The 24,235-nt window shown below is 40.2% G+C and overlaps 1 protein-coding gene across 10 annotated transcripts in view; it reads right to left on the bottom strand.

Moving 5' to 3' along the window:
• Positions 1-24,235, bottom strand: part of CSNK1G1 (casein kinase 1 gamma 1) — a 207,743-nt gene that overhangs the window by 56,758 nt on the left and 126,750 nt on the right. For 9 of the 10 annotated variants that reach the window (XR_001371436.2, XR_333511.2, XR_333513.2 and 6 more), the window contains one exon: positions 14,219-14,288. The exons of the other annotated variant lie outside the window; for it this stretch is intronic. Coding sequence is in view for 4 of the 9 variants with exons in the window: in XM_006141734.2 (XP_006141796.1) it covers positions 14,219-14,288 (70 nt within the window). In the remaining 5 variants the exon portion in view is untranslated. The remainder of the gene's footprint in view (positions 1-14,218; positions 14,289-24,235) is intronic. 10 annotated transcript variants of the gene reach the window in all.

Genomic DNA, 24,235 nt, shown 5'->3' with positions numbered 1-24,235 from the left:
ATCAGGGAAAGCACTATTTTTTTTAAGAATTATTTTTATTTAGCTTTATTTATTTATTTTAATTTGATCAGAGAGGGACAGAGAAAGAGGGAGAGAGAGAGAGAAAGTGAGAAAGCAAGCAACCAGGTCTAGGACTTGAACCACAGTCAGCCATTGGGAGTCCAGCACCCGGCTGACCCTCATCTTCTCTTTATACAACTAGCTTTTTCTCACTTCACTTGTATTCACAGTCTGAAAAGGAGAAAGAATTAATAACCCATTTTAAAAAAAAAAAAACTTTATTTCATTTTTTGTTGTTATTCTTTTTCTTTCTTTCTTTTAATTTGATCAGACAGAGACAGAGAGGGAGAAAAGGAAAGTGAGAAAGCAGGCCGACAGGTCCAGGACTTGAACCGTGGTTGACCATGTGGGAATCCAGTACCTTTAACTACTATGCTACCTGCAGGCCCCTAGTAACCTCTTTTTTTTTTTTTTTTTTTTTTTTAGAGGTTCTTTTTTGCTATAGGGAGCATGCGCTCAACAGACAGACAGAGAGAGACATAGAGACAGAAAGCGAGAAATCACCCTCCAGGGGGGATGGTCACGCTGCAATCCCTTCTCCTCCATTCTCCTCTCGGGATCTTGGGCGGGCACGCACGCACATGCACCCCGTGTGAGTTTTAAGCCACCGGGTCCAGGACGCGAACCGCGGTCGACTATGTGGGAGTCCAGCGACATAGCCGTTACGCCAACTGCTGGTTCCCCCTAGTAACCTCATTTTAAGGGTAAAATACGGATCATTAGAAAAATCATGATGTATTTTTCCTGTTTTTCTATGCAAAAATGCATCATGACTTTTCCAACGATCCAAGAGAAACCCTAAGAAATGTGTGAGAGCTTTCCTAGCTAACGAGGTTCCTAAATAATACAACCAGACCTCTCAACTTCAGAGTCAATGCTCTTTTCCCTATTCCAAGCTGCCTATATTCTCTGTTGTTTTTTTACATTTGCAGTTGCCAAAGTTATCCTCTAGATTCATCCCATGTCTTCCAAATCATGGGCCCAAATCATGTGTTTAACATTTCACTTTTTCCAGCATATCTTGGCCATTTTTTCAAGAAATAAACTCCCCCACCCTCTCCATAGACACCTTGACCTGTCCTACCTCCCTCCTAGGTTCCCGTTTTCTTGGTCTTTTATCAGGTTTTGCTTTATGGCATGTCTGCTCACTGGGAGAGGCAGGGGAGTAAAAACTCAACCTCCGGGTAGATGGACATGCTGTAATCCCTTCTTCTCCGGTCTCCTCTCCAGATTATGGGCAAGTACCCATCATGATTCTCAATCTGCCAAGACTCTAACCGTGAAGCTGGCCCTGTGGAGCCCAGCACCTTAACCTTTATGCCACCAGCTGGTCCTCCATTATTTTCAAATCTGCTGCATGAACACTATCTTTTTACCTTTCCTATCAAGTGTCCCTCTCTCTACAGGTTTTCAGCCTTGTCAATTCCAGTCCCTGGTCTGAAACAAGGGCTGCCTGGGGGCACTACTTTCATGCATTATAACAGAGATGTATATGGGGCCCACCGCAGTGGTGCAGCAGTAATGAAATACTGTGATGCTTAGGCCTCATCGGAGGGTCCTAGATTTGTGTCAGGTGTCTTCATGTGCACACCAGGCACTTGGGTGTGCCTGCAATCATGGCTGGCTGGGTTTGGGGATGTACTGCAGAATGACAACTCTGTAAGGGGTATCTGTGTTCCTATCTTCCTGTCTGTCTATCTCACAGAAGAAATAAACAAACTTAAAAGGGCTGGCTCCATGACCTGATGGTTAAGGCAGTCTGAGGTTAATGTAGTCAAATCCCAAGTGGCTGATCACAGGGTTTGAATCCCAGTCCTGGAGGCTTGAAAAATGTGTTGGACATGTGTGTATCCATGCCCCAAATCCCAACAAGATGGAGAAATGGATGACTTCTCAGTCTCATGAGCTAAGTTAGAACTGAACCTCTGTCCTTTGCAAACGAAAGTATATAAGCAATACATATACAATAATGCCAAAAAAATCCTTAGGCCTGCATTTTTGGGCATATATGCAAATGCATCTATTTATTTATTTATTCATAAAGCATTATTTAATTTTATTAATCATCATCATTATTATTATTAAATTTGCTAGAGGGCATGTGCACTCACCAGAGAGAGAGAGAGAAAGTGAGACAGCAAGCTGCTGATCTGGGACTTAATCTGTAGTTGGCTATGTGGGAGTCTAGCACCTTAACCACCATTCCACCTGCTTGTCCATTTACTTTTTTAATTAAAAAAATTTTTGCTGGGACCAGGAGATGGCATAATGGCTATGTCACTGTACTCCCATGTAGTAGACTGTGGTTTGAGTCCCAGACCTGGTGGCTTAAATCACACCAGATGCGTGTGTGTGTGCCCAAGATCCTGACAGGAGAAGGGATTGTGGTGTGGCCATCCCCCGGGGAGGTGATGTCTCACTTTTTGTTTCTCTGTCTCTCTCTGTCCTTCTGGTGAGTGCATGTGCCCTATAGCAAAAGCCTCTTTCAAAAAAAAAAAATTGCCAAAGGGTACATGAGCTCACCACAGAGATGGAAAGAGAGAAAGTGTACCTCCATGGGACATGGTCACATGGCAATCCCTTCTTCTCCATCATTTTGGGATTGGGCATGTATGCACACATGCCTCATATATTATTCAATTCACTGGGTCCAGGACTCCTTCTGCATGGCTGGCCATGTACAAATATGGAGCAGAAAAGAAGTTCTATTCTTAGCATTCTGCACATCCGCAACCAAGAAACCTTCTCCAGCCCATGGGCCTCTCTTCTCTGAACTCTACAGAGCTCCCGACTCTGCTCATTTAGAGCCAATCACAGGTTGTCTTCCTTTTTGTCTTTACTTAAGAGAGATTTTTGCTATAGGGCACGTGTACACACCAGAGAGACAAAAAGCAAGAAATCACCCACCAGGGGGAATGGCCACTCTGCAATCTCTTCTCCTCCAGTCTCTTCCTGGGATTGTGGGCACGCACACATACCCGCCCAGTGTGAGTTTTTAGCCATTGTGTTCAGGACTGGAACCGCGGTTGACTATGTGAGTCCAGCCCTGTTACCATTACACCGTCTGCTGGTCCCAGGTTGTCTTCTTTTTAAAACGTAAGTCAGGGGCAGGGTCTATCTTGCTACCTATTGCATCACCAGGACTTACTGAGAGCAGTACTTAAGCCAAGTGGAATATTCAATGAATAACTTTTTATTTTTTAAAATAATTATTTTATTTAACTTTATTTATTTAATTTGACCAGAGAGGGACAGAGTGAGAATGAGAGTGATAGTGAGAGAGAAATAGAGAGAAAGTAAGCAGCCAGGTCTGGGACTCAACCGCAGTCAGTCATGTGGGAATCCTGCGCCCCAACCACCATGAGACCTGCCAGCCCATGGATAACTTAAAAATATATATTATTTATTTATTCATTTACTTATTTTAATTTGATCAGAGAGAGACACACACAGAGAGAAAGAGAGAGAGAGAAAGTGAAAAAGCAAGCCACCAAGTTCAGGACTCAAACCTTGGTTGGTCATGTGGGAGTATCCAAAGCCTTAACCACCATGCCACTTGCTGGTCCCCTCCATGAATAACTTTAATAAATGCACAAACAGAAGCATGGCTGCCTCTGAATCTTGCTTTATTTTGTGCTTGGAAAGACTTTCTTTACTCTTCCATTGTGACATGTCCACATAAATATTACCTTTAAAGTTCAGCCTCATAGCTGCCATCCACTCTATGAAGCCATCCCTGTTTCCCAAATTTGGAAAGCATTTTCCCTTCAGCATTTCCATATCATTTTGTATGTATCTTTATATATATATATATAGGGTTGTTGGAAAAGTTATGATGTATTTTTTCTATGCAAAAATACATCATGATTTTTCTGACAATCTAAAAATATTCCAATGTTTTAGCTTATGTTATAGGTACTTATATACATTAGTGAGATCCTTCAGGGTAGTACAACAAACAATGCCTTGTCATGAACTCCTGGAGCTCAGTAAACATAAAATTTCTTTCCAATGAGACTCTAGTGTCCGGGAGAGCAGAGGTCATCTTATTTATAATTCCGTGGCCTTCAAATCACCCAGCACAGTGCTACAAACACAACTGATATTCTGTTAGTGAAAACTTTATCTCCATGCTTTATCACTAAAGTAATTATCAGTAAGAGATTGCATACAAACTGGCAAGGGTAATCTCTTAAAGTGATTTGAAGTATAAAAAAGAAGAAAACACAGAGAAAAGTTAAGCGGTTACACTGCTAAAATGTAGAGGTGTACAGAGCTGACAAACTCTTTTTTGTAGGTGGAATATAAATACTTGGTTAGAAACCATAAAAAGAAAATGACAATATAATTGGTCACAAATGTTAAAAATTAATCTTTTTGTTGCTTTTGTCTTAAGCACGCATATAGATAACTTAAATTCTACAATTACCAAAGGGCTTAGCTAGCATTAGCTACTATTTTGATAGTAGGCCAAGACTTATCCATCTTTATGTCCTCCTTACAGGAGCCTAAGCAAACATTCTTACCTATGACACAGACATTGGAAAAGAATGAAACTGTAATAAAAACAACAGATACATGTTTCCACCTTCTTGTAACTCATGGAAATCATTTACTTCAATGACTCATCCCTTTCATTCCACAGTACTCTGCAGCTTTGAAGATGCTGTTATTTCCCTTCCTCAACTACTATGAGCTAGGAGAGGGGAGTGAGTGCAAGCTGTGTTCAGGTCTATTACGGTCATAGAGCCACTCCAGCCCTTAGTTTGCACTGAAATTTCCCTTGCCTTTGACTTTCTTAAACAAGCATTCTCCAAGACCTATTTAATGCCTGAAGCATGGCTGTGAAGACATGAAAGGAAGTCTAGTACACAGTAAGAGATGTGAGTAAAAACAAAAAGTCAAGTATGACCTAGAATTAAAAGGAGAAAACGGTATCAGAACCTTTAGGATCTGTGTCTATAAATAAGCTCCTATAGACAGGCCTCTGTGATGAACCTTTTCCAAACCTTTGCTTGCATAAGCACTATACCATTTTTCAGAACTAATCACAATTCTCCAGACAGTCCATCTACATATGAGTTACTTGGTCTATTTTTAGAATCTATCTTCTATTTTTTACAAAGTCCTTTAAAAGAAGACAAAAATACAAGTAACAAATTCTGCCTTCACGCTGAGCAAAAACTCCAGCAGCTTTGAACGCTGCAAAACAATGCACTGAAAGGTGTTAGCACTCTGTGTTACTGTGAGATACGCAAGTCAAACCGTTTCTATAATAAACTCACAACACTCTATTTGCATTTAAAGAAATTACTGGTCTAAAAAGTATAAAATTGAAGTGGTTTTCTTTTGGTAGAAGGAGAAGAAAGATTACCTAAAATTGTATGTATGTAATTAAAGGCAGTTACTGTATATACCTCATCACTTAGAGCTTCTTGAAAGTTTTAAGGAGCAAAGATGACCCACATGAGTCTTCCTGTGGGTTTTTGTTGTTGTTGTTATTGTTTTAGGTTTTTGCTGTAGGGCACATGTGCTCACTAGAGAGAGTGAGAGGGAAAAACGAAAAATCACCTCCCAGAGAGATGGCCATGCCATAATCTCTTCTCTTCCACTCTCCTCCTAGGATTTTGGGCATGCACACAACATGCCTGGCATAAGTCCCTTTTTTTCCCCTTTTCTTTCTTTTTAGGATTTTTGCCACAGGGGACATGTGCTAACTGGAGACAGAGATAGAGACAAAGAGAGAGAGAGAGAAAGAGAGAGAGAGGGAAAGTAAGAAATCATCCCCTAGGAGGGACTGACCACTCCACAAATCCTTCTCCTCCATTCTCCTTTTGGGATTTTGGACACGTACACACACACACCTAGCATGATTTTCAAGCCACCAGGTCTGGGACCCAAACCGCAGCCAGCCACATGGGAGTCCAGCGCCTTAGCCACAATAGCACCTGCTGGCTCTAACACATGAGGTTTAGCTCTAACAAATAAGCAAGTCCTTAGAGCATTACATGTGGATTTTTTCTGCTTAGATTTCATTATACAGAAGAGTATATTGTTAGCTATGATATGAGAAATACTGTCCCAAAGCTCTTGGAAAATACACGGAAAGGACACAAAACTGGAGAATTTATCCTGGCAGAGAAGTGTTGTGCCTCATAAATAGTTTTTGTTGTTATTTTGGGCTAACAAGTGCAGCTAATTAATAAAGATAAAGGGCAGCCCAGTGTGGTAGTACACACTGAACACTGCTGCTGAGTAGGCCGAGGCCAGGTGAGGGGGCTAGGTTCAATTTTGTGCCCACACTATAAAGCTGGGTGCACTGGCACGTGTGTGCAATCTCAACAATTCAGGAGGCTGAGGAGAGAGAACTGTGAGCTTTTGGCTAGTGGGAGCAACACACTAAGACTCTGAAAAAGTGGAGCATGGCGGTGTGTAGTTGTAGTCCCAACAAACAGGAAGCTGAGGCAGGAGGATAGCAACACAGTGAAGCCCTGTCTAAAAATACCACACATATGCATGTATGCACACAAACACACAGAGGAGGGGGGAAAAAGGCTGGGCCAGCCGCACAGTGCAGTGGTTAAAGTGCAGTGTGGAGGGAACCAGATACCACAGAGTCGACCTCGGCTCGAAAGCCAGCCCCAGCTGCTTGAAAAACATGCCGAGTGAATATATACGTGTACCTTAAATCCTGATGGGATGGAGGAAGCCTAAGATACTGACAGGATGGAGGAAAGGGGACTGAAACATAACCAGGTCCCATTGGGAGGTCTTCCCCATCCCTACATATAAATGGATCAAAGATCTGAACCTAAGACCTCAGACAATAAAACTACTTGTGGAAAATGCTGGGGAAACTCTGGGAGACATTGGAGTAGGCAAAGACTTCTTAAATAAGACTCCCAAAGCACAGGCAATAATCCCTAAAATAGACAAGTGGGACTATATTAGACTAAGAAGTTTCTGCACAGCAAAGGACACAGTAACAAGTGTGAACCGACAACCCTCAGAATGGGAAAATATTTTTGTTAAATATGCCTCAGACAAGGGACTGATAACGAGAATACATAGGGAACTCAAGTGCCTTATGCGAAAAAAAATGATTAACCCGATTAAAAGATGGGAAAGTGAGCTGAACAAAAGTCTCTCTAAGGAAGACATACGAACAGCCAAAAAGCATATGAGGAAATGCTCGACATCCCTCATCATAAGGGAAATGCAGATAAAAACCACAATGAGATACCACCTAACCCCTGTCAGAATGGCAAAGATTAAGAATATAAAAAGTGATAAGTGTTGGCGGGGATGTGGTGAAAAGGGAACCCTCCTACACTGTTGGTGGGAATGTAAACTAGTTCAACCACTGTGGAGAACAATATGGAGGTTCCTCAAAGATCTACAAATAGAACTACCATTTGATCCAGCAATCCCACTTCTGGGTATTTACCCAAAAGACAGGAGAACGCTCAGTCAGAAAAGTGCTTGCACATCCATGTTTATTGCAGCATTATTCACAATTGCCAAGACATGGAACCAACCTAAATGTCCACAAACTGATGAATGGATTGGAAAAGTGTGGTATATATACTCTATGGAATACTACTCAGCCATAAAAAATAACAAGACCCTGGAATTTGATAGAAAATGGTCAGATACGGAGGATCTATTGCTGAGTGAAGTAAGCCAGGCTATGAAAGAAAGATATTGTATGTATCCACTCAATATATACCGACTATCCGCACTCTATAATAGAGAGCAAAAATTCGGAGGACATAAACACAGTGAAGGTACTTAATGAGAATAGGACAGTGTGGAATGGGGTAAGTGAAGAGAAGAGGATAGAGAAAGATAGCAAGTGAACAATAGAGAGACAGGACGTTAGTGAGAAACAGATAGGGCTTATTAACTGTTGATGATGACATGTATAGAATTCTCAACTGGATTGGTCTGAGAAGTGTTTCATGATGGGCAAAGTATTTTTACAAGCAAAACGAGAAATAGCAATTGACTGTTTTATAAAAATAATTAGAATAATAAAGATAATGATTGGGGAAAACAGAAAAGATATGGAATGTTGAAGTGGGGAGATTAATGTCTCTGTACTGACTGACGTGCATGGCATTCCCTTTTGAAGAAACAATGTAATACACAGTAAAGTTATATGTAATCCAATGTAATATGAAGAAGATATGATGATAAAAAATAAATAAATAAATAAACAAACAAACAAACAAAACCAAAACAAAACAAAAAAGAGATGCTAGTGCTCAGAGCCAGCAGGTGGCACGGTGGTTAAGAGTGCTAGACTCCCACGTGGCCATCCACAGTTTGGTTCTTGTCTCTCTTTCTCACTCTACCCTTCTCTGGTCAAATTTAAATAAATAAATAAATGTGTAAATAAAGTAAAATAAAATAATTCTTTTTTAAAAAAAATGAGAAAAAGAGGCTAGCATTCACATGGTAACCACAGTTAAAATCCTTGGCTTGCTCTGCTTGAAACACGGGATCGTCATGCGAATGCCTGAAGTCTGAAGGGCTAAGGGACTAGAGGAAGGGGATCACAGCTTGACCAGACCCTGTGGAGTGCTGGCATTGCTCTCTTTCAGAAATGTGTATTCATACACTTTATCATAAAATGGTTCAAATCCTGGCCCTGGTGGCTTGAAAAATATATTGGGTGCATATGTGCCCCAAATCTTGACAAGGTGGAGACATGGAAGAGGAAGGACTGCAGCATTACCATGCCCCATTGAGGGGTGCTTTCTCTTTCTAGCAGGCACACATACCCTCTGATAATTGAAGAAAAAAATTTGTTTTTAATTTTTACCATAGGGCGTGTGTGCTCACCAGAATTTGTGTTTAATTTTTACCATAGGGTGTGTGTGCTCACCAGAGAGAGATAGAGAGGGAAAGTGAAAAATCCCCCCCCCGGGGGGTGGGGAATGGCCACACTGCAATCCTCTTCTACTCTCCTTTTGGGATTTTGGGCATGCATGCACATACCCATCCAGTGTATTTTACAGGGCATGGGATCCAGGACTCGAAAGGCAAAGTCAGTCACGTGGGATCCAACCACCTTAACCACCATGCCACCAGCTGGCCTACTCTTCTTGCTCTTACACACTTAATCTCACTGCCACCTAGTAACCTCTCTGGAAAAAACTCTCAAGGACTCTATGAATAAATATATCACAGCTAATTTAACTCTAGGTTGCCACATCCTAGCTTTCCAGTGGATATTCTAATCACTAGTGACTATTCTGGCTCTCTTATAAAGGAGAAGATAATCTTCAAAGCAAGGACAAGATCCTTACCAAAGTTTCACAAATGCAACAAAGCCAAAGTTCATTGAGCGGATAGTGAGAAAACTTGTTAAATACCTAGCAGGCACCCTGTGTGGTTTTTTCCTTTTGTGAACATAGGCCAGTTATACAAGGTCACATAATAGGCAAATGTGAACTAGAAAAGTATTTTTTTGTGTGTATATACATAATAACTGGGCCATCTGCCTATTATCCCTTACATAATTATAAGACGGTAGTCAGAAGATAATCATGGGGCTAGCAGGTAGTACTGTACTCCCACATAGCCAACCATGGTTCGAGTCCTAGAACCAGCAGCTTACTTTCTCACTTTCCCTCCCTCCCTCCCTCCCTCTGGTGAGCACACATGCCCTATGGCAAATTTTCAAAAAATAATAATAAATAAAACTAAAATAAATCATTCCTAAAAAAAAATCATATTTTTAAAATAAATAGATAATCATAAGGCCCAAAATCCTTCCCACTCATCCCCCTCTTGAAAGAGAAGGATTTCCTACTTCACATGATGTCCCAAACTTTGGTGACTTACAAGGCTGCCTTTGGTACTTCCAAACCTTGCATAGCTTTGACCTTTCTAGGTTTTGAACCATTTTTCCAAAGTACATAATCATTTATGTTGAATGCGGGGGCCATGTATACAACTGAGAAACTGGGAACTGCCACATGCAAGCCTTTTTCACTCACTGAAACCTTCATGCTGCAAATAAAGAAAATGTTAATAGAACTGATGAGGCTTTGTAATTCTAAAGCAGCAGGGAGGGAATGGTATTTATATGCCCTCAAAAATAACAGGAGGTGCTGGTTGGTACCCAAAAAAGAGCTTTGACTCTAGGCAACTGTTAAATTAACAAGAACGTGGTTCTGATTTAACAGAGAAATAAAGCATAAATCTGAAGAAATCTCAAGTATGAGATTGACAAAATTCTCCTACAATGTGAAGCTCCTTAGAAAAAATTAAAAGCAAGCGAGGCCAACACAAGAAGCAGTATACAGGAATTTAAGAATAAGAACTTCTGAGGATATACTGGAATGATGGGAATTTTACTTAAAATAGAAGTGAATCTTATAACAAGAACAGTCCCTTAGAACTGCTTAAGAAATTTAGAACAGGGGCCAGCAGGTAGGTAGCATAGTGGTTAAGGTGCTGGACTCCCACATGGCCAACCATGGATTGAGTCCTGGAGATGGTGTCTTGCTCTCTCACTTTCCCTTCTTCTCTCTGTCTCTGGTCAAATTAAACAATAATAAATAAATAAATAGTTCTTAGAAAAGAAGAAGAAGAAGAAATTTAGAATAAACTTTCTGGTCTTCAAGACAGACATGTAGTTTTCAAAACAAGAAAGAAAAGATTAAATAGTGAACTTGATAAAACAAAGTGAAATCTGGATCCCTTTTTTGCCATGTGTAAGTTTCCCAGGGATCTCACAACCAGAGGTATTATACAGGAAGGAAACACATACCAACCACTGAATTTGGGTAAAAATTACCTTAATTACTATAAATATGCAGCCTTCAAATTACATTTTGAGGACTGTGACAATTTAGTTATCCAAGTTTTCCTCACTGTTCTCTATGTGACTCAGGGTTAACTATGGGTCCCTGCTAGACCTCAGTTTCCCCATCCATACAAGGAAAACCTGTTACTAAGTTTGTAGACCTGCTGGGAATGAATAAGATAGTATCTGTAAAAGTCTTAAATTCTTAAGAGAAAAGTGGTTTATAAAAACAAGGTAATATTGTTTTACACACTGAAACTGAAGATCTAACTTTCCTTTAAAAACAGAAAACTTTTTATTTGAGATAGGGTACATGCGCTCGCCAGAAAGACAGAGAGACAAACTGAGAAATCACCCCCCAGGGTTGATGGTCATGCCGCAATCCTTTTTCCTCCATTCTCCTCTCAGAGAATCTTGGGCATGCATGCACACCCGGCGTGAGTTTAAGCCACCAGGTCCAGGACTCGAACTGCAGTCAACTACATAGGAGTCCAGTGATGTATCCATTACGCCATCTACTGGTCTCAAGAGAGAGATTTTTGCTATAGGGCGTGTGCGCTTGCTGGAGAGACAGAGAGACAGAAAACGAGAAATCACCCCCCAGGGAGGATGGCCACACCGCAATCCCTTCTTCTCCATTCTCCTCTCGGGATCTTGGACACGCATGCACACACACCTGGTGTGAGTTTTAAGCCGCCGGGTCCAGGACTCGAACCACTCGAACGACTATGTGGAAGTTCAGAGATGTAACCATTAACGCCATCTGCTGGGAAAAGAACCCCAGAGGAAAAAAAGATCAAACTGGCCTACCTATTTTGGTTCTATAAAACTAACTTGAAACTAGCATGACAGGACCAGTTAATAAGTGGTTCTTTTCATAACTGGACACATTTATGAATTCTCAGAGGAGTGGTGTTACTAATGCTGAATTACTGACACATCTCAAGTAAGGGTAACTACGACTGTTTATAGAAATGTCAGTGAAGATCATCCTCTCCCGGAAAAAGGATAATATTGTTGGCCCATCTTCTGCCTCTAGTGTGAAAGATGAAAGCTCTTAGCAAGTCAGATAGTGCAAAGTGCCAGGTCGTACATATTTTAGGCATTTTGGGCCAACCACCTCTGTGGCAACTATGCAAATTTGTCCTGTATCAGCACAGATGTTATTCCCACAGCTCCGTGTTGAAAAGGAAAGATTTGATTTGATCTGGAGAGTCTTAACTGGGAAGACTTAGAGAAAAATCCTTAGAACTGGCCTAGGGAAAGTGACCATTAAAACTTTAAACTGGGCTGAACTGAATATAATTTTACCTGTACCTCAGATGTATGACACATGTATGTAACCAGGAAGAACATTAGGAAACCAGGAACAACGTAAGAGAAAGAACACTTAAAATTTAGTTCTGGAGCATCGGGGAAGGTAAGTCTCACATCATACAAATTCCTTGAAATCAGAAGTCAGTCTTAAATCTTATCCCAGGAATATTTTCATTGATCAACAATATAAACCAAGATCCTACTGTGAGCAAGAACTCATTTTAAGATCAACGAAGGACAAATGTCCATCATGGTCTCAGTAGGTTATGACTATGGGTGATTATTGTCTGGTCAGGATATAGACTAATACTCAATGGCTCTTATATAATTTTATGTATCTGAGAAATTAAAACTCAAATTTTTTTCTTTCCTTTTTTTTTTTTTTTAAAGGTTTTTGCTATAGGGCACGTGCACTAGCCAGAAAGACAGAGACAGATAGATAGAAAGTGAGAAATCACCCCCCAGGGGGGATGGTCACACCAAAATTCCTTCTCCTCCATTCTCCTCTTGAGATCTTGGGCACACACGCACATGTGCCCTTAAGCCACCGGGTTTGGGACTCGATCCATGGTCAACTACGTGGGAGTCCAGCGACATAGCCATTACACCAACTGCTGGTCCCAAAACTCAAATTCTTTTAATATAGTACCTTCAACAGTGGTACTACACCTGAAATAGAAATCATGCTTCAGTCATTCATATAAAACTGTCACACTAAAAGAAGCATTAAACAGAGAATTTCTACTGACAAATAATGAAGCTAGCTCTAAAGAACTTAACCTTCTGAGAGAGAGACGTCTTACAGGTGCAATCTACTTAAGGCTGGTAACGATTTGCTTAATCAAAATATTTTTCTGGAGGGCAGTAAGATATTTCAGAAATTAATGCTTCCAGGTAAAAGTCAAAAAGACAACAAAAACTTTTTTAAAGTTATAAACTCAATCTTTCAAAATCCCAAAGGTCATGTTATTGCAATCATATGGCTACCTCATGTAAATTAGTAAATGTAATGGATAAAATAAGTGTTGTGGTATTTCAGAATGTGTATTTTAGTATGTCTCACTGTGGTATAATACAGAGCTTACTAATAACCAAACTTTATTTTCTTTTGGTGTATGTAAAAGATGAAAAAAGAATAAATGGGGGACAGCAGGTGGCACAATGGTTAAGACGCTGGACTGCTACATTGCCAACCATGGTTCGAGTCCCTAACCTGGTGGCTTAAAAATCATGCTGGGCATGTGTATATGCATGCCCAAAATCTCAAGAGGAGAATGGAAGAGAATGGACTGCAATGTGGCCATCCCCTCCTGGGGGTGATTTCTTACCCCTTGGGGGTGATTTCTCACTTTCCCTCCCTCTCACTGTCTATCTCTCTCCAGAGAATGCATGTGTCCTATGGTAAAACCTTAAAAAAAAAAAAAAAAAAAAAAAGGGAACCAGCAGTTAGCGTAATGGCTATGTCGCTGGACTCCCATGTAGTTGACCGTGGTTCGTGTCCCTGACCCGGTGGCTTAAAACTCATGCCGGGCGCGTGTGCGTGCGTGCCCAAGATCCTGAGAGGAGAATGGAGGAGAAGGGATTGCAGTGTGAGAACCCCCTCTGGGGGGGTGATTTATTGCTTTCTGTCTCTATGTCTCTCTCTGTCTGGCGAGCGCACGTGCCCTATAGCGAAAACCTCTCCCCCCCAAAAAAAAAAACCTTAAAAAAAAAAAAAAAGAATTAACTAACCACGAAAATGCAAAACTCCTATACCATCTATATTTTAGGGAGGAAAAAGGATTTGAAGGCTGGTCTGTGGCCATGGTCATGACACCACAGATTCCCTTCCCCTAACCAAATAAATTGTTCATCCAGGAACCTAAGAGCAAGTAGGTTTCCAGTTAACTATGTGTATTAACCAGTGAGCAGGGGAGATACATGATCTTGTAAAATGGATAAATCAGACAAGAATATTTGCTTATTTTAGGGCTTCCAGCTAAACTATACACTAAGTAAATGGAGAAAGAAGCCTTGACTTACCTGCACTGCCAAGCTGTTTATAAAACCTGTACTCTAAATGAAGCTGCGGAGCACGTGATTTTATTGGTTCCTGAAACCCAAGAAGAAAAATTTAATCAGACTTAGAAACAAATAGGATTTTCCCCAATCCTAGGTTTTCAAAGAAAACAAGGTCTAAGGTCACTTAATATTTTAAAGATGATATTCACATATGATAGCTTTTGTGTTTTTTTAAAGTACAAGTAAGAAAAAAATGAAGCTAAATTACATACAACTCTTTCCATGGAGAGTTAGATAAAAACAGACTTTGCATGAGCCATCATTCAAGGAAAGCTCCCTCACTATGAAATATTCTCCTGAAATGTATTCTCCTAGGAAACCAAATGCCAAACCTGTTTTTTAAATACCAGAATGGGAGGGAGGACAGCAGGATCCCACATGGCTGACTGAGCAGTTAGTCTTAGACCCAGCAGTCTGACAAACATGCCAGGTGTGAGTGTGTATGTGCCCCAAATCCTGAGAGAATGGAGAAGAAGGGATTATGGTGTGGCCACCCCCCCACCTTATGGGTGATTTTTCACTTTCCTTCTCTCTCATCTCTGTCTATCTCTGGCAAATGTACGCACCCTATAGGAAAAAACTAAAAAGAAACAATAAAAAACCCGGAATGTATTTCCTGTTCATTTTATTATGAATTCTGAATGGTGAATAATTTTATTATGATTGGGAAAAGAGTATAAGCTCAGAATAAAAATGTGAACACACAAAAATTAGGAAGTAAAAATAACCTAGGATCTTACCACTTTATTTTTATATTTTTTAAGAATTCCTTTATTTATTTATTTATTTATTTATTATTTTAACTTGCTATAGTCATCAGAGAAAGACAGAGAAGGAAAATGAGAAAGCCAGCCGCCCATTCTAGGACTCAAACCATGGTTGGCCACGTGGGAATCCACTGCCTTAAACCACCACACCATTTGCTGGCCCACTCTTACTACTTCAAAGACAATTAAAGACAGGGACTATTTTGGTGACTATCCTTCCAAGTATTTCTTTGTACATACATTCACCTAGACTTGTGAATACAACAATTTTATATAAATGAGATCATGCTATATTTGCTGTTCAGGAATTTACTTTCTTTCTGAAGAGAAAGGGTCTCACTATGTTACTCAGATTAATCACGAATTTGCAATTCTGTCTCAGCAATCCAAGTAGCTGAGATCACAGGAGCATCACTATGCCCAGCTTAGTAAAATGGGTTTGAATTGAACAATTTGATGATGATATCTTTCCACACCAAGGAGTAAATGTATATTATTATTAATGATTGACATATTCTCTTGCATGTACATATTATGGATACATGTGTATGTGCAGACATATACACATGCTCCATAGCTTTTGGACACCTTGGACTGTTTCCAGTTTTCAATTATTATGAACAATCCTATCAGTAATATTCTTCTATATATTTTCTTTTACACTTAAGAGAATTAAAGACTGCAAATGCAATTAAAGTATGTAACTTCAATCAATATATTGTTCAAGTTTCTAAAAACTATGTTTGCTAAAGACCCCAGCAATAAGGCATCATACTTTTCTCTATACCAAATTTCAAAAACTGGCTAATTAATTATTCTGAATTGAAAGAATACCAGGCAACTAGCTAATAAGACAAGCAAACATCATCCTAAAAGACAAGCAAAAGTCACCACAAATTTGTTATCTTTTTTTGAAGAATTATTTACTTAATTTTATTATTATTATTATTATTATTTTTAATTTGCTATAGGGCATATGCACTCACCAGAGAAAGACAGAGAGGGAAAGTGAGAAAGCAAGCTGCCAGGTCTGGTACACAAACCTCCATCAGCTATGTGGGAGTCCAGTGCCTTAACTTGCTGGCCCCTTACTACGATATCTTTAAAATTCAACATCTACAAACCCATTAGGATGGTTACTATCAGAAACAGAAAATAACAACTGTTGATGAAAATGTGGAGAACCTGGAATGCTTGTGCACTCCTGCTTGTGCAACTGCACTGGAAGATGGCATGGTGATTCTTCAAGAAATCAAATACAATTACCATCATTCAGCGATTCCACCTATTGGTGTGTATAGTCCAAAGAAGTGAAAGCAGGGACTCAGGAAGATATTTGTACACCTATGTTTACAGCAGCCTTATTCACAACAGCTGTAAAGTGGAAGCAACCCAAGTCCATCAATGTATGAAAAACGACATATGGTATATACATACATACAATGGAAAGTTTTTAGCCTTAAAAATGACAGAAATTCTGACACATGCCAAAATATGGATGAACTCTGAAGATATTATGCTGATTGAAACAAGCCAGTCACAAAGGCAAATCCTGTATGATTCTACTTACATTAAGCACCTAATACAGTCAAATTCATAGGGATTGTGAGGAGGGGAAATAAGAAATCATTGTTTTTTTTTTTTTCTTTTTGAGAGGTTTTTGCTATAGAGCACGTGCGCTCGCCAGACAGACAGAGAGAGACAGAGAGATAGAAAGCGAGAAATCACCCCCCCAGGGGGGATGGACACACTGCAATCCCTTCTCCTCCATTCTCCTCTCAGGATCTTGGGGACGCACGCCCACGCACCCAGTGTGAGTTTTAAGTCACCGGGTCCAGGATGCGAACCACGGTCGACTACGTGGGAGTCCAGCGACATAGCCATTATGCTAACTGCTGGTCCCAAGAAATCACTGTTTAACCACTCCATTCTGGAGATGGATGTGATGGCTGCACGACAATGTGAATGTATTTACTTTTGCAGAACTGTACATTTACAAATAGTCAAAATGTGGTATTCTGGATATAATCCCTTATCAGATAATAATGTTTTCAAATATTTTCTCCCATTCCATAGGTTGTCTTTTCATTCTGCTAACAGTGTCCTTTGATGCAGTTTTAAATACTGCTGAAACTCAATTTATCTATTTTTTCTTTTGTTGCCTATAATCTTGGTGTCATATCCATGAACTCACTGCCAAATCCAACATCATGTAGTGATAGTTTTGCTTTCTTCTAAGAGTTTTATAGTTTCAGATCTTACATTTAAGTCTTTGATCCAGTTTCAGTTAGTTTTTGTATATGAGATAAAGTCCAACTTCACTGCATGTGGGTACCCAGTTTTCCCAGCATCACTTGTTTAAAAAATTGTCTTTTCCCTAGTTATTTTTCCTATTTTTAAATATTATTCATTTATCCTATGAGTGAGAGAGAAAGGGGAGAGACAGACAGACAGACAGCATCCCCAGAGCATCCAAACACCACAATCCAATCCCAGTCCTCATCCAGTCTTAGGTTATGGTCAAGAACATAGTCAGCTCACCAGGAAGGTCACCAGACTTGAACTGGAAACCTTCCCACATGTACCTGCCATATAAGGATGTGGCATATCACTGATGTATCACTGTCTGACTGCTACAGGCCTTTTTTATCCTTGTCTTTTTTGGCTGGAGACGTGTTAACCAAAGACAGAGAGAGGGCAGAAAAGAGAAATTGCCCCTCCCCCCAGTAGGGCATGGTTGCATCACAAATCTCTTCTCCTCCTTTTCTCCAACCTGTTGGGATTCTGGGAGTGCATACACACATGTCTAGAACGTTCAAGTCACTGGGGAGGAGATTTGAACCACAGATGGCCACATGGGATCCAGTTCCCTTAATTACCAGGCCATGGGCCAGCCCTGTTTGTCCTATTTTTAAAACAGACTCGGAGAAGGAGATCCACAACTTCCCTTGATAATTCATGCTGGTATTTAACAAGTTTTATCTTTTGAAAGGCCTTTATATTTAGTTCAAATCTCATTACTGAAACTTAAGCCTTTATTTATTTATTTTTTTGGTAGAGATTTTTGCTATAGAATGCGTGTGCCCATCAGAAAGATAGAAAGACAGAGAGACAGAAAGTGAGACGTCATTTCCCAGCGGGGGTGGTCACGCTGCAATCCCTTCTCCTTCATTCTCCTCTCAGGATTTTGGGCATGCATACACACGCACCCAGTGTAAGTTTTAAGGCACTGGGTCCAGGACTCGAACCGTGGGTGACTATGTGGGAGTCTAGCAATGTAACTATTATACCATCTGCTGGTCCCTAAGCCTATTTTTCTTATGTCTCCAATAACAAAGTAAACTAGCTCCTTGATAATCCATGAATATTAGAATACCTATCTTCAGGGGCCAGCAGTTGGTGTAATGGCTATGTCGCTGGATTCCCATGTAGCTGACCGTGGTTTGAGTCCAGGACTCAGTTACTTAAACTCACACTAGGTGCATGTGTGTGGGTACCCAAGATCCTGAGAGGAGAAGGGATTGCAACATGGCCATCCCCGCTAGAGGGTGATTTCTTACTTTCTGTCTCTCTATCTGTCTTTGTCTTTCTGGTGAGGGTAAGCACCCTATAACAAAAAACTCTCAAAAAAAAAAAAAAAAAGAATACCTATCTTCAAATAACAAAATTATTCAATTATTTCTTAGACTTTTTTCAGGCAAAATCATTTCAATTTCTTTAACATTTCCTCACTGGTACTTTTTTTTTTTTTTTTTTGGGGGGGAGAGAGGCTTTTGCTATAGGGCGTGTGCACTTGCCAGACAGAGAGGGACAGAGAGACAGAAAGCAAGAAACCATTCCCCACAGGGGATGGTCCCGCCATAATCCCTTCTCCTCCATTCTGCTCTTGGGATCTTGGGCACGCACGCACATGCGCCCGGCGTGAGTTTTAAGCCACCGGGTTCAGGACTTGAACTATGGTCGACTACATGGGAGTTCAGAGATATAGTCATTATGCTAACTGCTGGTCCCCTCACTAGTACTTTTTAAAAATTCTTCGGTCATCTTTGAAGGCTCTTTCTTGAATTCACTGGAAGTTTTCTGCATTTTTCTTAAAATAGAGAAGTCATAAATTGTAGAATTGAAAGTTTCCTTTATCTAGTTTATCATTCTACCTCTAGAAAGGTTTAATCTAATTACTACAGGCAGACTAGAGTATTTCATATTCCTAAGAAGCTCTATGAAGGAGGAATTCAGACTCTTCTCTGAGTGTGAAATCAGCAATCATTAGCATTGGAGTTCAACTTTCTTAAGAATGTTGTAGTCAGAAAAGTTCCTAAGACTGATATTTATGTCTCTCTTTAGGTAAAAAGGACTACTGTTGAGAGTCTCCACAGTAGATCTTCTTCTACATCACCATTAGAGCAGATAGTTACAGAATCTGTCCTTTAACAAAATCACTAGGAGTTCAAAAGGAACCAAACAGAAACAAGTGATGACAAATCATTATGGAGCTAGGGAACCAGCAGTTAGCGTAATGGCTATGTCGCTGGACTCCCACGTAGTCAACCGCGGTTCGTGTCCCGGACTCGGTGGCTTAAAACCCACGCCGGGCGCGTGTCCATGCGTGCCCAAGATCCCGAGAGGAGAATGGAGGAGAAGGGACTGCGGCGTGGCCATCCCCTCTGGGGGTGAATTCTCGCTTTCTGTGTCTCTCTGTCTGTCTGGCGAGTGCACGAGCCCTATAGTGAAAAAGCTCAAAAAAAAAAAAAATCATTATGGAGCTAGAAGATGAACAAAAGAGCAGAAAAAAGACTGTTCTTTCTGAAGAAACAGGCTTCGATTCTGACAAACCCCAAGGGACAAAGAATGAAAAGACCACAGATCCTTCCTCAAATATCAAACTATCAAGCTTGAGCTGGAAATCTTCGTTTGCAATATGATACTGATCTTAGGTAACTAAAAGAAGCAAAATTCTCTTAGAGTTCTGAGATAGAAAGCAGGGATATACCTCACATGTAACAGACATGTGGGGTTTTATCACAGACTGAGGAACTCATGCCTTTCAGTCAACCCCTTTAGTACATGGCTGTAACTCTGCTCAATCAACTGAGGCTTTGTGGTAGTTTTATGGAAGCACTGTGAATAGAGGACATTGCAAACACTCAGTTCATAGTTTGTAGAGGCAGTAAGATTAGAAGCATGCAGCTTTTTTTAATCTACAATTGTGAAAAACTTCTGTTACGAAGAACCCTTAAAGGCCAAGCCAGTTGCACAGTGGTTAAGGTGGCTAGATCCCACATGTGGGACAGCACAGTTCTGGTCTCAAACCTGACGGCTTGAGAAACATGCCAGGCCCACATGTGTGCATGCTCCAAATCCCAAGAGAATGGAGGAAAAGGGACTGCAGCATGACTATCTCCCCAGGAGTGATGTCTTGCTTTTCCTCTCTCTTTTTGATGATCTGTCTCTCACTGGTGAATACATGTACCCCATAGCAAAGTAAAACGTAAATAAGTAACAATAAAAAGAATCTTAGGAAACTGGGTGATGTGTAAAAGAAGGGCTCATTACAGTATTATTTATTTCATATATAACTTCTTTTAAACAAACAAGGTCCTACTATATTGCCCAGGCTGGCCTCAAACTCCTCCTGACTTGGCCTCTGGAGTAGCTGGGATTACAGGCATGCACTGTTATGCTGTTACGCCTGGCTTATTCTATATATGATTCTTTTCTTTCTTTTTTTTTTTTTTTTAAGAGAGAGAACTTTACTATAGGGTGTGTGCACTCACTGGAGAGAGAGAGAGAGAAAGAGAGGCAGAAAGCAAGAAATCACCCCCTAGAGGATATGACCATGCCAGAATCCTTCTTCTCCATTCTCCTCTCAGGATTTTGGGCACATGCACACAAAACTACCTGGGAATAAAATACACAGACCTGGTTTTAAGCCACCAAGTCCAGGACTCAAACCACAGTTTACTATGTGGGAGTCCAACGATGTAACTGTTACACCCTCTGCTGGGTCCCTATTTTGTATATGATTTTTAAAAAAACGTTCTTTGAGCAGGGCCAGCAGGTGGCGTGGTGGTTAAGGCACTGGATGCTCACATGGACAACTGCAGTGTGAGTCCTGGACTCAGCAGCTTGAAAATCACACGGGATGTTTATACATGCATGCCCAAATTCCTGAGAGGAGAATGGAAGACAAGGGATTACGTTGTGGCCATATGTGCTGGAGGGTGATTTCTCACTTTCCTTCTCTCTGTCAATTTCTATGAAGACCACAAGCACCCTACAGCAAAAACCTTAAAAACAAACAAAGAAACAGGTAAGTGTTCTTAGAGGTCTAAGAAACAAGAGTACACAATGAAGATACAAATGAAGTGGCACTGAAACAGCAGTAGCAAGGAATTTACTGCATTTTTATGCCAGATGCTGATTACATTTCCATAGACGGCTGGCCATTTGCCAGAATCAGTTATTCTAGAGCACACACGCCTGGCTGAAATCCTAAACCAATGGCGGACAGCTACCTTGTAGGAATGAGATGCTTAAGGCAAATTTTGCGGTTACAGTGCGAAGAGCTCCATTATTGCCCTCATATATTCCTTAGAAAACAGAAGACCAGGTCAGCCACAGACAAGAACATCCTCTAAAACAAAGATTTATTTGAAAGAGAAATACAGTAAACCAAGACACACCATACTAGCCAATTAGAATTCTATTTTTAGCCTTAGTTATTGATCATACAAAGCAAAATTAAAGTGTAATAAAATAGAAGTAAAATGTAATGGCCAATCATGTCAACTCTATGTTACATATGCGTATCTATACAGGTCACAAGCATGAACCCAGGAGAAGAAATCTAGATAGGAAAAGCTACTCCTAACAGAAAATCTCAAAGTCTTGCTAAATAAAAGGGAAATAACAAGTATAAAGTAATAAGTCAAAATTTTAAAATGTGGGCCAATAAGTACTGTGGTGATTAAGGCACTGGACTCCCACATGGCCGACCACGGTCTGAGTCCTGGACATAGTGGCTTGCTTTCTCACTTTTCCTCTCTCTCCCTCTCTGTCTCTGTTTCTCCCTGGTAAATGCACGTGCCCTGTAGCAAATTTAAAATAATAAATAAACAAATAAAATTAAATAAGTATTTTTAAAAATTTAAAGAATTATTTTATTTAACTATTTATTTATTGGTTTGTTTGTTTTAATTTGACCAGAGAGGGACAGAGTGAGAAAGAGAGACAGAGAGAGAGACAGACAGAGAGAAAGCTGCCAGGTCTGGGACTTGAACTGCTGTCAGCCATATAGGAGTCCAGTACCCTTAACTACCACTCCACCTGCCAGCTCCCCCAAAATATTTTAATGTTTTAGGGCTGTTTCTTCCTGTTAGTGGCCTCAGATAACCAAAGATTATTTCAATTCATCAGAGTAGTAAAAGAGAAAAAGTTAAAAAAAATAATCAGCATACTAGAGAATAATTTCATAGAGTAAATCAAATTCTTTTTTTTTTTTTGGGAGAGATTTTTGCTATAGGGCGCGTGCGCTCACCAGACAGACAGAGAGAGACAGAGAGACAAAAAGCAGGAAATCACCCCCCCCAGGGAGGATGGCCACACCGCAATCCCTTCTCCATTCTCCTCTCGGGATCTTAGGCACACACGCACACGCGCCCAGCGTGAGTTTAAGCCACCAGGTCGGGGACTTGAACCATGATCAACTACGTGGAAGTCCAGCGACATATCCATTACGCTAACTGCTGGTCCCATCAAATTCTTATTTTAAAAAGGGTCAATCTTACGATGTTTAATCAGAAAGGGTATTTGACCTGCACTATTACATGTGTTGCCTCTGTTCCATTCCATTTCTCTAACAAGACTTCCAAGTCAAAAACAGAAAATACTTGGTTTCCTGAAGTCACCTGTTTCCTGTCTACCCCTTTAAGCAGAAGCCAATCCATTAACTCAAAGTTCTCCTCAAGGCAACCCTAACTCCTCCCCAAACTGACAATCTGAATGAGAGGAAAAGACAAACCACAGAACAGGTGTGGAAAAGATAAACATAATTCATCAAAAAAGAATGGCATTAAATTATCTTAAGATATTTCCTTCGACTATTTTTTAAAATTATTTTTAATTTTATTTATTCATTTACTTATTTTATTTTGACCAGAGAGACACAGAGAGAGAGAGAGAGAAAGGGAGAAAGCAAGCCACCAGGCCCAGGACTTGAACCAGGGTTGGCCACGTGGGAATGTTCAGCACCTTAACCACAACGCCACCTGCTGGTCCCCCTCCTTCAACTATTAATTCCTCTGGCTTCCAATAAAGCCCAAAGCTACTTGTAAATCCAGGGAAACTTATCAAGAGGACATGTACATATTCCATAGACACTAGTTATAAGAAACCTTTCGTATAATTAAAACTAGTTTTGTGTCAACCTTAAATATAAGATAATGAATTCTTCTAAAATTATTCTCAGGAAAATAAATTTATTAGTTCTCTTTTCTTAATAGGATGCTATTTTCAATTATTAGTTTACCCATTACATTAGTACAGATATGATCTATTAAATGCACTGCTTCTAATATGTTTCTATAATTTTATTAGTTCTTTTAATTTGCAAGAGGGAAAATTAAAATTTTGTCTTTCTGTTCGCCAGAGAGACAAAAAGACTGCAAGAGAAGGAGAAGGAAAGGGAGAAAGCACCTCTCAACAGAGCATGGTCACACCACAATCTCTTCATTTTTCCATCCTGTCAGGATTTGAAGCATCCCATGGACAAGTACGTGGCATGTTTTTCAAGCTGCTGGGGCCAGGATTCAAATCCAAAATATGAGGCTGGCCAGCTCCTTTAACTACTAGCCACAGGGCTGGCCCACAATTATTCATTTTTCATGCCAGACTCAGCTTTTCTTTTTTTTAACAACAACAACAAAAAAACTAACTTGCTCATATATTTACATATTTTTAAAATTATCTTATTTAATTTTTTAAAAAATTAACTTTATTTATTTATTCACTCATTTCTATTTGACCATGGTGGTGGGGAGAGAGAGAGAAAGTAAGAAAGCAAGTCATCAGGTCCGGGACCCGAGTAACAGTCAACCATGTGGGAGTACAATGCCCTTAACCAACAAGCCACCTGCTGGCCCCATATTCACTTATTTATTTTAATACATGGTCTCAGGCTGCCAGGTGGTGTGGTGATTAAGGGCACTCAAGT

Source organism: Tupaia chinensis, unplaced genomic scaffold (assembly GCF_000334495.1).
Source record: "Tupaia chinensis unplaced genomic scaffold, TupChi_1.0 Scaffold000063_1, whole genome shotgun sequence".
Classification (NCBI taxonomy): domain Eukaryota; kingdom Metazoa; phylum Chordata; class Mammalia; order Scandentia; family Tupaiidae; genus Tupaia; species Tupaia belangeri.
The sequence above is the reverse complement of the archived record's forward strand: the minus strand, read 5'-3'. Positions and strand labels throughout refer to the sequence as shown.